This window comes from Phoca vitulina, unplaced genomic scaffold (genome assembly GCF_004348235.1).
Source record: "Phoca vitulina isolate PV1807 unplaced genomic scaffold, GSC_HSeal_1.0 scaffold4, whole genome shotgun sequence".
In the NCBI taxonomy this organism is placed as follows: domain Eukaryota; kingdom Metazoa; phylum Chordata; class Mammalia; order Carnivora; family Phocidae; genus Phoca; species Phoca vitulina.
The window spans coordinates 65,353,322-65,366,367 of NW_022589707.1; the positions used below are offsets into that span (position 1 = coordinate 65,353,322).

At 37.1% G+C, this 13,046-nt stretch overlaps 1 protein-coding gene across 8 annotated transcripts in view; it reads right to left on the minus strand.

Annotated features, from left to right (window-relative positions):
- The window catches only part of LOC116631059 (claudin-12), a 136,736-nt gene that overhangs the window by 58,891 nt on the left and 64,799 nt on the right, over positions 1–13,046 (minus strand). For 3 of the 8 annotated variants that reach the window (XM_032402211.1, XM_032402210.1, XM_032402212.1), the window contains exons 5-7: positions 8,009–8,102; positions 3,353–3,414; positions 1,454–1,513 (exon numbers count right to left, since the gene is read on the minus strand). In XM_032402211.1, the coding sequence (XP_032258102.1) occupies positions 1,496–1,513; positions 3,353–3,414; positions 8,009–8,102 (174 nt within the window). In that variant the 3' untranslated portion in view covers positions 1,454–1,495. Of the gene's footprint in view, positions 1–1,453; positions 1,514–3,352; positions 3,415–6,597; positions 6,692–8,008; positions 8,103–13,046 lie in introns of all 8 variants that reach the window. The other 5 variants (XM_032402215.1, XM_032402214.1, XM_032402217.1 and 2 more) reach the window with 3 other exon arrangements.

The window sequence follows — 13,046 nt, forward strand, 5'->3', positions numbered from 1 at the left end:
TCTCTCTTACAAGTGTTATTCCTACAAGCATTCCCCAGTAAAGCCCTGTAGGCCAATCTCTGCCTTGGAGCCTATTCACCAGGGAACCCAGTTTAAGACAGCTGCTTTCTTCAAATGCTTTCTCATCACCCAAACGAAAGCTTCCCCAGTCCCAGTCCTACTCTTTATGTCTCTCTCCTCACAGTCCTGTGTCTTAACAAGCCTGGTCAATTCCTTTTCTCTCAATAGAATTCACTATCTTTTCTTTAAGTCTACTAATTCGATATGAAAAAGAATCTGTAAGTAGTTCTATAATTTGTGCTAGTATGTTTTTAATGTCTTATTCTAAGATTTTAAGGTGTTGCCATATAGAAGTTTTGTACTAGAATATCAGGTCTAATTTTTTAAATGTTTCACTGTTTTATTTTTAACACAATATCTAACCAAAAAGCATTAAATATTGCCTTTTATATTATGCGCTTAAAGTCTTTATATGATTATCATAGGGTCAACTGTATAGTGAAAGCTCTTCTGCAATAATCCCCCACCTGCAATAGCATTTTGATTCAAAGTGAAATGTTCTGATACAAAAGTGAGACAACAACGCAGCATGAGAAGACATAAAACATTTTAAAACAATCCTATTATCATCAAGTTCCTCTTTGATGAGTCTGCTTCTGGATGGAAGGAAGGAAGGGAGGAAGGAAGGAACGGAGGAAGGAAGGAAGGAAAGAAAGAAAAAGAGAGAAAGAAGAAAGGGAAAAAGGAAGAAAGACAAGAGCAGGAAGGGGAAGGGCAGGGAGGGAAAGGGAGAGGAGGGGAAAACTAAGGTGAAAGAAAATCAAGAGGAAATCATTGTAAATTCATGAATTACTTTGCATGCGGTATACACACACACACACCAAGCCAAATTAGTAACTGTTTCCATCCAAGTGACAGTCGCAAGCTGTTCATCATCCAACAGGCTGGAGATGTTGATAAGAGGGTCCTCGCACTGGATGAGGGTTTGGGCAGGATGACCTTTATACCCTGAGATATAAGTGCCAAGATTCTGTGACTACTCTAGGAACACTGGTGGTAACAGTAGTAACAATGTCGGGGAAAATTCTAAAAATTTTACCTGTAAAATCTCATTTTGTCCTCAGAGCTACCCAATGATTTAGTCACTATTATTAGCTAATATTAACAAATGGGTAAACTAAAGCAGAGACAGATTTAGTTAGTTGTCCAATATGACATACTTAGTCAATGAAGCCCAGATTTCAACTAAGGCAGCCTGACTGAGGAGCTGTTATATCTCCTTTTTCTGCTGCCTTCTATTACATGTTTTCAGGCATTGAAAATCATTTACATTTTACAGATTTGGTTTCAACTTACTTTCTTAATTAACTCTGATTACATTTCTTAAAAGTTGCTTAATAGGAGGAGGGAAAAGGCATGCAGACAATTCATACAATACAACTGGGAAGCTTACCATTGAAGAAACCGTCTTTCTCTCTCTGGAAATCTCTTCCAGTTATCTATTCATCATATCCTATGAAAAAAGAAAATCAATTTACCTTTACAAAGTCTTTCTGAAAAGTCAATGATGACTTACCAATTTTTAAAATGCTAAATACAAAATATTTGTAAATAACAATATGATCTCTACTCTGAGATTTTAATATTACTGTGATTTTAACATTTAGGGCTCCAAGAGACTTAAGGTCTTAACCGGCTTGGGTATGAATTTAACAAAGAGGAAAAGGTCAAATATTTTGTGGTGACCACAAGACTAGTTGTCTCCAGTGACAGAAAACCTGTGGATGGTCAATGAATCCATAATCCCAGCAAATCATCTTCTGAATTCACTTGCTAGAGAAGTATAGACCAAGGACTAAGTGGGGGGCATATTACCACCACTCCTGGAAAACAACTGTGGGTGAGGAGCATCATGGTCAAATAATACAGAGTGTATAAGGTTACTTATTTTCCTCTTCCATAAATCAGAAGTCCACTTATTCTATGTCTCAAATAAATGCTCATTAGACTATCACATGCAAATAGGTTACCAGTAACTCCCCAATATGTAAATCCAAAGAACACCCATGTATCTCTCTCCCTCCATATTCAGACCCTCCTTTTTTGATCTCTATGACACCACTATCTCCCATTTTTCCATCTTCAATTCCTTTTGAAGAATCCTGTCTCCTTTACTCAACGCTTTAATACAAGCATTCCCCCCGGGGTTTGCAGTTTATTCACTTGGATGGAAAATAATCCTGCCTTGTTAATTTGATTACATTGTAGTCCCTACAATGAATCTAGTGTAACTAATTGTTCTCAATCTGTGAATAGATAACTGTTTCTACCAAAATAAATAAAAACCCAACCTTGTGCTCTTTTCAAAGCTTTTCTCCTAGCCCAGTTTGCTGTGAAGTTTTAAATGGAGGGAGAAAAACTGAAACACAGAACTATTCTCTGCAGTCCTCCGGTTTGATTTCAACCCCAGGAAACAGCAATCACCCTGAACTTCAGCTCCCCAACTCAAATAGCTTTTTGGAACACCTCACGATCCTGTTTACAAAAAAAAAAAAAAAAAAATTTTTACATAAGAAGATCTAGGAGTTGGCAATGGAATGTGTATGTGTTTGACCTTTCATCCTTACCCCTACAAGGTTCACCCTGCTTCTTGTTCAGATTTAGTATTGTGTCCTACAGGGCCAGAACAGCACAAAAACCTGGATGCCCCCCAAAGTTATTTTAAATAGTAATTATGAAGCACTTTGTAGTTGTTCTATTTCAGTTATAAAACACTTTCCTCAGCCATATTCTGACCTAAAATTTTTTATGGTCCAATTACCCAGGTGAAAGGAGGTGGGGAGGGTACAGTTCTGACTCCAGTTGGGGTTCTAGGATCCAGGCCTGGGTAGCAGGGGAGTCGGAGGACCTGCCCAGGAGCTATGCATGGTGAGCTGAAGGAAGCCAAGATTTGAATTTTGTAAGTAAGGGAAAGTTTAAATAATCAAGTTGAGAAGAGTGGATAGAGGGTCAGCCAACTAGGTAAGATGAAGTAAATTAATTCCTCAAGGCAAAGGTCAACTTTTGTTGAATTGCTTTTGTGGAGTGGGAGTTGGGGGAACTGGGAAATCTATTAATATCCCATTTGGATTGGAAATTTTTACCTCTTCTCTATCAACATTGTGGCTTTACCCATCCTAGACTAACTATTGAGGTCATAAGAATGTGTCTTAGAAATTAGAACAAAGAAATCTGCTCTTGTGTTTTCTACCCATACTTTAATTTTGATGCCTAAAAAAAAGTAAGGGCAAGACTTCCATCTGTGGGTTACTGAGGGTCTGCGACATCCCATCAAGTAAATGAAAACACTTGCCAGCAGTAGGCCCACGGTGAATATAAACTGTGCGTGGTCTTCCAGCAACACAGACTTGAGCTCTGTTCAAAATGACGATGAACTTAGAATTAATGAGGTTTATGTTCAGAATAGTTAAGGTTATCATTGAAATTACAGTTAACCCTTGAACACCATGGGAATTAGAGGTGCTAATCACATGGTTGAAAATTCATGTATAACTTTTGACCCCCCCAAACTTAACTACTAAGAACCTACTATTGAGCCTCACTGATAACATAGTTGATTGACACATATTTTGCATGTTATATGTAATATGTACTGTACTCTAACAAAGTAAGCTAAATAAAACGTTATTAAGAAAATAAGGAAGAATACATTTACAGTACGGCACTGTATTAATTGAAAAACATCTGCATAAAAGTGGATTCACACAGTTCAAACTTGTGTTGTTCAAGGGTCAACTGTATTTCATTACATTAGACTGCATTTATGCAACTTTTTATTACTATTGGTTTATTAAATTAAATTCTCCTTTTATGTATCCACCATGGGGATTTTAGTGTTTAAGAAAAACACAATTAAAATAAGTGGAATATCAATAAAAATATCAATAAGTTAGCAATAGAATTAACGATTGCTTTTTGACTTGTCTGTGTCCCCTTAGTAGAGTATATCCTCACCATGAAGGTAAGGATGTGATCTTTTTTTAGTGACAACAACACTGCCTAGGGCATAATAAATACTCAGTAAATATTTGCTGAAATAGATGAGAGTCAAGGAGGCACTAAGTACATTAGCAGTTAAACATTTATATTCTTTAACATTTGGAACTTTTAAAAGTGCTTTAACTTTTAAATCACATCTGCTGAATAAAAAGAATATTAGATCAAATGTAGTCATCAATATTTTGATGCTCCATTAGTCATTCAAAGGTATTTTTTAAATGAAAGATGAATATTTCTGGAATGCAACCAGGATTTTTGGATTATGGAGTGCAATAAGTCCTTAATATGACAAATTCTTCTAACAGTATACAGTGTTCATTGAATTAACAATATCTAGAAGATCTCTAAAGGAAACTGAAAAGGACGAGATGGTGGGTGAATAGCAGAGCTAACCAGAACTGAATACAATTGTTGGACCGTATTTGCTGAGAGGCTTCAGGGTTTTCCTTTGAAACTACATACAAAAGAAGCTTCAGTGATGTATGTTTGCTCAGGTCCCTACTCTCTTGTGGGCATAATTTGCCACTTTACTCAGCACTGTACAAAAAAAGGTATGACACTTTAAAGATGCCAGAATCCTGGGAAGAAAATATAAAAAAGAAAAGAACAATGTATTTGCCACAACTTCTTACCACACATGTAATATATACCCTATTGGTTCTTCCTTCTGGATATAATTTTGTTCTAGAGGTAAAGAATAAGAAATGATCTTCCATCTTACGTTTTCTTTTATTCTTGTTTGTTAATATGGAAAAGATATAAAATCTGAAAGCCAAAAAAAATATGAAGTCCTAGACAAAGTGGAGGTCTCAGGTAAACAAACAGGACATTTGGCTAATCTTTATCTTTTCATAGGGCATATTTTCCTTACAGATGAGCCTATTAGTATGCACCTACCTTATTTATGGGTCTTTCTATCTTGTCTATGGGTCTTTCTCGGAAAAGGTATACAATATAAGGAAAGAAAGTAATGCATTGCTGGCTAAAGGAAAATGGAGAAAAATTTCTCAACATGTATGGACTATGGAAACACTTTACATATCTTCTGTGAACTCCTTTTGAAAAAGTTGCTTGAGGAATATTCCAGTAAAAGGGGAAAAAAAGAATTCTAAAAAGAGGAAGATACAGGATCCAAAAAATTATTTTAGCTCAGTAGAGCCCTGAAAAGAAACTAATTTTTATAAATTAGAAAAAAACTCAGACTTTTAGAAGAGTGTCTATAAGATGAAAATGAAAATATTTTTCCAAATACTAAGATGAATGATCACAGTGATAGGAATAAATATACACGACTACCCTTCTTGACAGGAAATAATGAAGGTAATTTAAAACCCTAGAAAATGCAAAAGCTGTATAAGAAAGTCACAATGTAAACATGAAACAAAATGAAATGTAGCATGATTTTGAGAAATGGAGAGTAAGAAAAGAGAATCTATTTGATCAGACACTAGATAATTCTCTTTCAAGTAATATAGCTAATGACATAGAATCACATTTTCTATTTTCAGTTTGGTCTTTACTGAGCAATATTTATACAATCATGATTTTAAAAATTATGTTTATTATTTTTAAAATTTTAGATTCAAACTATAGAGTAAGCATTTCAGGATATAAAGATATAGTTACAGAACAGAAAGTAAACATTATATACTTGATAAGGTCAAATGAGTGAGAGGGTGCCTGGGTGGCTTAGTTGTTAAGTGTCTGCCTTCGGCTCGGGTCATGGTCCCAGGGTCCTGGGATCGAGCCCCGCATTGGGCTCCCTGCTCAGCTAGAAGCCTGCTTCTCCCTCTCCCACTCCCCCTGCTTGTGTTGCCTCCCTCACTGTGTGTCTCCCTCTGTCAAATAAATAAATAAAATCTTAAAAAAAAAAAAGGTCAAATGAGTGAGAAAGCTTACAGAGTTTAGGAGATAGAAGGAGGAAAGAATAGACAGAAGTACAGAGTTCCAAATTCTCTTATTTAAATAATGGGAGAAGACTTGGTATATAGGGACAGAGCACTAAACCAATTACTCAAAGTAATCAAGTCAATCAAGTTGAAACAATAACCAATAGAAGAAATATTAGAAATCTTAAGAGCCAAGAATGAAAAATGATAGTTAAAATTCAAAAATAACGAAATGGTAATACCCACTAAGAGCAAAATAACAGAAGACTATGGATAGTGCAAGATAAATTTTCAGATTTCATTCTGGGGACTCAATAGATAACATCTGAAGTTAATAAATCATGAGAAGGAGTCATAACCATATTGTTCAAATATAGGAAGTAACCAAAAGAAGAACTGCATTAGAATCATACTAGAAGGATTACTTCTGGGGAGGAGGTGTAAGAGGTAGAGTAGGGGGTGGGCAAGTTAAATTTTCCTTTTCATTTTATAATCTTCTGTTACCTTCTGAACGTTTTTTTCCCCTATCATATAGATATGTTATTTTTATTACATAAAAAAGGTAAAACATTTCCTGATAACTAGCTTAGCATTCTCTTCAGTGATATTATCCCCAAGTGCATTCTTACTAAGGAGAAAATGAACATACTCCTGCAGGTAATAGTGAAAGATGCAGCAATACCAAATGAGTACTGCAATTAATATTATGATGAGTAGAAGCATCAGGAATCCAAACATGTCAACTGAAATGCATGAAAAGAAATATATTTTAAGTTAATAGAAGAGCAATAATTTCTTATATTTTTATCTTTTCTAGTACCATGCAGTTTGATTCTTAAATACAAATTAACAAGTTATGGAAAAACGGTATAACATACATCATCATATACTCCAGTAAAACTACCATTAATACAACAATCACCAATATTAGAAAAGAATCTGAGCTGCTAAAAGGATGTAGCATTTAATGTCCTTCATCTCCAGATTGGTAAACTATTAGGCCACTGGCTTATTTTTTTCCCTGTATTTTCCCTCTAAACTCATTCCAGGCAGTATCTCAACAGAAAGGAGCAGATCCCTCAGTCTGCCGTTTCTGTAAAGATGCATGCAGATAGCAGGGGGAGGTTTGTTGAGTTAAGGAGCTCCTTATCAAAGAGACAACAAATGCTTGCAGGGAGACCAGAGTTCTAGCATTTGCAGATTCCATCGCCCCCACCCCCAGTGTACATCCGTAAAATGAAGCTACAAGGACAGAACATGAAATGGAAACCTGGCTTCCCATTCATACTGAATATATGAACCGTTACTTGTTTATAAGCTCTTTGCTACAATCAATTATGATTTAAATATACCTGATAGTACCTGAAAGAACAGGGAATTGAAGGCAAAATTCATGTGGTTTTTTTTTCACTTCAATTAAGAAATAAACATAGATTCTAGATTGGGTTTTCTTATACAGTTAGGGTTCACTAGGAAAGCTTTCATTTCGCCTTTTTTGGAAACTTATTATAAAGTTCTAGTACATTTCCCTGCTTTGGTAAGTACCATATAACATACCAAAAAAACACATTACGGATATAAAGATGATTAAAATTTGTTCAGTCCTAGGGAGTCACTGTTCTGAATGGCAACTGTCAGTATAGATTATATTAGTTGAGGAAATGCAAGTTAAAGTAATGTTCCTGGGCATATTTCAATATGTCCTCACCCCAAGGCTAGTGTATAAGAAACTCCTGGAGTTCCTAAAACAACATGAAACACCTCCCTTCACTGGGTAATGGTTATCATTATTAGAGTACATTAGAGCTGAAACTTAAAGTAGTCAACAACTAGTATGGTAAGGTACTCACCAATCAGAATGAATGTTGACCTAGCTTGAACCAACACTGGTTGGAAACAACCAGTATCAGCCTGTATCCAAGGAAACATCAATGAACAGATTTGCTATATTTTTAATAAAGCAAATATAATAATTTATAATCCTCCAAATATAGTGAAATATAGTATTTGCAAGTTAACTGGAAAAAAAGTACATAAAAATTCAAATAAAGACAACTCACCTCTACAGTTTGACCAATATACAGAACTGAATTGACACCCGAAATATGGAAGACACATTTTTTTGCAAGCCCCTTCTTCACTGCACCAAAAACACTATATTTGGAAAGAAAAAAAAAAAATGAAAGCAATGTCCTCATGATTTGAGCTGAAGGCAGACACTTAACTGACTGAGCCACCCAGGCATCCCAAGACCATATCTTTTCTTGGCTCTTGTCCCTTTGTTGTCCTGAGTCCCTTATTCCATAGAATTTTGCTAAAGAGCAATCATTCAAGAAATCACATGTACCTGAATCCCTTTCTTAGGCTCTATGTTTAGAGAACTAAACCTGAGACATGAGTTCATAAAGTAGTAATAACAACTACAGGAGATAGGGTTTCTCTCTCTCTCTCTCTCTCTCCTCTCTCTCACCCCTCAATACTCATTCCCATTCCCCTTGTCTATAGCACTCACTCCTTCCTCTGGGGATTCCTCTGTTACATGTGGGCTTTGTGGGGCTGTCAATCAGTCATACCTCATGCCCTTCTCCCTTCTGCTCATTGGTGTTGAGATAATCACGTGAAAAATAGGAAAAGTGAATTCTAAGTCCCCTGCTGAAGTAAGCAAAAGGAAGGTACAAAGGTGGAAACCATTGCAGGAGATAAGACTAGAATCTGGAAGAGGAAAAAAAAATGAGGACAGAGTGGTAAAAATGTCACTTAAATAGAGCCTACCATGTGACGGGCATCATTCTAAGCCCTTTTATATATTAACTCATTTCATCCTTATGATAACCCTGTGAGCTAAGAAAAATTATGTCCACTTTATAGATGAGGACAATAAGGCACAGAACAGTCAAATGACTTACATAAGGTCACACACCTAGTGAATAGAGGAGCTTGGATTCTAACCTAATCAATCTGGTTCTGTGCTGGTAACCAATCCTATAAGACTGATCCCAGACCCCTCCAAATCACTTCCTGCTGAACATCCTGAGACCAGCAGAGATAATGACTCATTCCAAGTAAAGAACCACCCCTTAGTCACTGCCTGAGAGCAGGTGGTATATCTAAGGCCAGCTTTTCTCTCATGTTAACCAAGACCAGAAGTCAAATGGAGTCACTTAGGTTGAATGGGTCCTATCCTCTTGGACTGTTGCTTAAAGACTAGAACTGCAAAGTCAAAGCCTAGATTCAGATTATAGCCCAGAGACTTCTCACCTTGGTTAAGAGTTCTCAGCGTTTCTAGGAATCAAATCCATGCCATCTAGCAGGTTTTTATGGGAGATGAATTGCCAGAAAAACCTGTACCTGGGGCGCCTGGGTGGCTCAGTCGTTAAGCGTCTGCCTTCGGCTCAGGTCACGATCCCAGGGTCCTGGGATCGAGCCCCGCATCAGGCTCCCTGCTCTGCGGGGAGCCTGCTTCTCCCTCTCCCACTTCCCCTGCTTGTGTTCTCTCTCTCGCTGTGTCTCTCTCTGTCAAATAAATAAAATCTTAAAAAAAAAAAAAAAACCTGAACCTGTCAGACAGGACCTTGTGGTTACTCAGTGCTAAGCTGATTCCCAGGCCCCAGTAACCAAGTCCACATCAAGTGAGCTCCTAAAGCAGTGCAGTCCCCAAAGGAGACATTCTCTCCTGCGCCTCTCTCTGACAGAAGCTCAGAGAACAATGGAACAGGGAGTTCCTTCACGGGTTGAGCCTAAGGCAGCCAGATTGGTGACCAATAACTCACTGCTTGGCCAGGGACAGTCAACAGAACATCTGCACATCATGCACACCGCTCTGAGATTCCAGACAGAGCTAGAGGGCAATAACTAACTGACTTTGGGGAAGGACAATTTTAGTTGAGGGTTATTTGTATTATTTGCTAGGAACATTTTTTAAAATGCAGAGATAGGGAAAGTAGGATCTTCACATCCTGAAAAGTCGAAGGGTGAAATACAGTAGACTAAGGTCGTTTTTTTGTTTTTTTGTTTTTTGTTTTTACTCTTTTGCTCAGCTTGTGTCACCAGCCTTGTCCTTCTGGTAACCACACCTTCTCTCCTTTGTGGCTGTCATCCTTCAGTTCTAAGTGGTTCTGCAGCTGTCCGTCAGTTTTGCTCCACCATTTCTATCCTACTGGAATCATCCAACCCAGTCAGTGGTACTCAGGGTAGCCCATCCCTCTGGCCCAGTAACTAGTGCTGGACTGGACAGAAGACCCAAATAAAGCCAATTAGAATTTTCTTTGAAGTTGTATACAGACGTTGGGAGGTATCTGTGGGGGGCCAGGCTCTTTCGAGCTATATGGAAAATGTCCACATTTGCCATAGGAGAAAAGGAGGTCAATACATAGAGGGAGGCAGAGCTGAAAGATGAAAAGAGAGGAAATGGGAAAAACATCCTTGGAGATTTAGCTGTGCATGATCCCAAGGCCACCTCTGGACTTCCCACTTTTGTGAGTCAATAAAAATCAGTTTGAGTTGGATTTCTGTTTATTAAATTAGTTTGAGGGGGGCTTCTGTAACATACCACAAAAAAGATTTGACTAACACCTTAACTAAGTCTAAAAAGTCTTCAAAGAGCAGAACTTCACATTATCCAGAGGAACAGCATATTATATTCAACATCCTTAAATTGGTAATGCATAATTTAAGACAATTACATGGATTTTTTTCTTGTAGCTAAGGAAAATGACCCACATAAATACGAAGCCATGCCAACCTGACTCTCAAGAGAGTGACAACTGAGAAGTCAGCTAAAAGACTTTAAAATGATGGTAAATATTGCTCCATGGGAAAGCTAGAGTATTGGTTTAGGGTAGAACTCTGTTCTAATAAGCATATATGGACATAAAAATTGACATTTTTATAAGCAAGTATCATTAAAATGAAAACAAATGCAGAAAGGGGAAGACATACTAATGTTTAGTGGTTTGTTAACATTGTATAAACCAAGCAATATTATACTTAGAAAAATTTTAACTGTTACTGTGCAAAGGGAGATTTTAAAGTAGTGGACATTGGGAAGATCAAAAGAGCATTTACTCATTATTTATGGGCAAATACTAAGTAAAGCAGAGGTTACACAGATATATAAAGCACTGCTTTTGCTTTCTAGAGAGTGACAATTTAATCAGCAGGTGCAATATGTACGCTTTACAAAAACAAAATCGGTGATATCCATGGTTCACTGGCATATCCAGATTTGGATCTATGACCCTATCCACCTCCCCTACTCCAGGCCCTAATACACACACATACACACACACACACGCACATGCACACGCACCACACACAATTTTTCAGAAAAAATAATATCAAGGTGGGCTTGTGGGATGTGACGAATGGGATGTGACGAATGGGATTTATAAGCGTATTTTACAAGCATGTGAGTAGTGGTCATTTCTTATGAATTGTGCAGTAGATAAAGTAGTTTGTGGAAGATTCCAAAAAACCCACTGGATTTGCCGTTACTTTATTCCTTTTTGTCCCAAGCAATAATCCATATCAAGATGCAATGAATGAGAAAGATGTGAGTATGGGGAAAACCTAGAATCTACTAAATTGCAAAACCCAGTTTTCTAATTGGCCCTGGCAAAAAAAAAAAAAAATTACTTATGACATGATTTGTCATTGTAACACTATGATTGAAAACTATCACTCCAAAGATTCAACAGTGACACATAATGATTCTCAACAGCAATGAAAGCCCAGGTGAAACTTAGCACTAAGTTTCTTAGCAGGGTTTTTGAAATTTTATTTCTTATGAAGAGAAGATACCAATAAAAAGATGTTTTCCATATGCTGTGTTATGAGCTATGTGTTGGGGGGTAGTATTGTTTTTGGTAAGAATGTTTTCTAACTCTTAAAAGGCTAGCCATATACTATTAAATCACAAGGAAATGTTTCAGATGGAATCTGAGGAAGATTCCCTTACAGTTAGAAAAATAAGCATATAATATACCATTCAAATTAGAATATTTTGGGGAATGAAAAGGAGTCAGTACAATAATTTCACCAAGTCAATGGTGGTGAACCACCATAAAATAGGACAGTCCTAGGCATACCAGGCCATCTCTTCCAGTCCTTTATAGTGCAAGAAGAACTCAAATGTTCTTGGTTGCTTCATGAATTGCCATTTATAAATTTTGGCATTCCCTCTGGGAGGTGGCAAGCATTGTCACCGAAAGTCTGGGAGGTACCAACAGGTACCAGCAGAGGCCATCTTTTTGCAAAAGATAACACCCTAATTCTGTGTTGACCATATGGAATTATCCCTTAGTTCGCTTCTATGAGATACTGGGAATATATTAAAAATGACGCTCAAATAATCCTATGCCCAGAATTGCCAGAATGGCTATGTATATAAATATTTTAAGATAAAATTCTCTACCTTCTTATATTATAGAGTATATTAAATATAATTTAATGACTTCAAATACCTTCTAGTGGCTCAAGTGTTAATTCAAATCAATAGTTATCAAAAACTGTCATGTGCTGGGAAATGTGTGAGGTTGTTAGAGATGCAAAGAGGAATAAAACATGCACTCTGCCCTCAGGGAATTGAGAATGGGAGGAAGGTAAATATGCAAACAATCTGAATGCTATGAGTTACAATCCAAAAATGTACATGTTCAAGATCCAGAACAGAAATACAGGGGAATTGAAGGAAGTATTCTTCTTGCTTTAAGAGGAAGGGAAGAATGCATAAGGATGAGGAAAAATGACAGAAATTTATCAGTTTGGGGAGTAAAGTTTGCCCCTGGAGGCTCTACTTTTGTCTATAAAATTAGAGAAAAACCCGTCTGTTGAGAATGAGGGAATGTGAGATTACATTGGAACATTAAGGATGGCAAAAAAGTTTTGGAATTGCTGCTGTGGGAAATTTGAGGGAATGTTGCTAACCAAAGGCAAGAAATGGGTAGTCTTGGGACTCAGGTGAGATGAGAAACTATGGATTTGTAGTTGCATTAATGCAGACTTTGGTACAATATGCTCCAGCAGCAATAGGCTAATAATGCGTAACAAATGAAAAACAGACCAAAGGACCAATCAGGTCTAGGGAATGCAGATCCAACA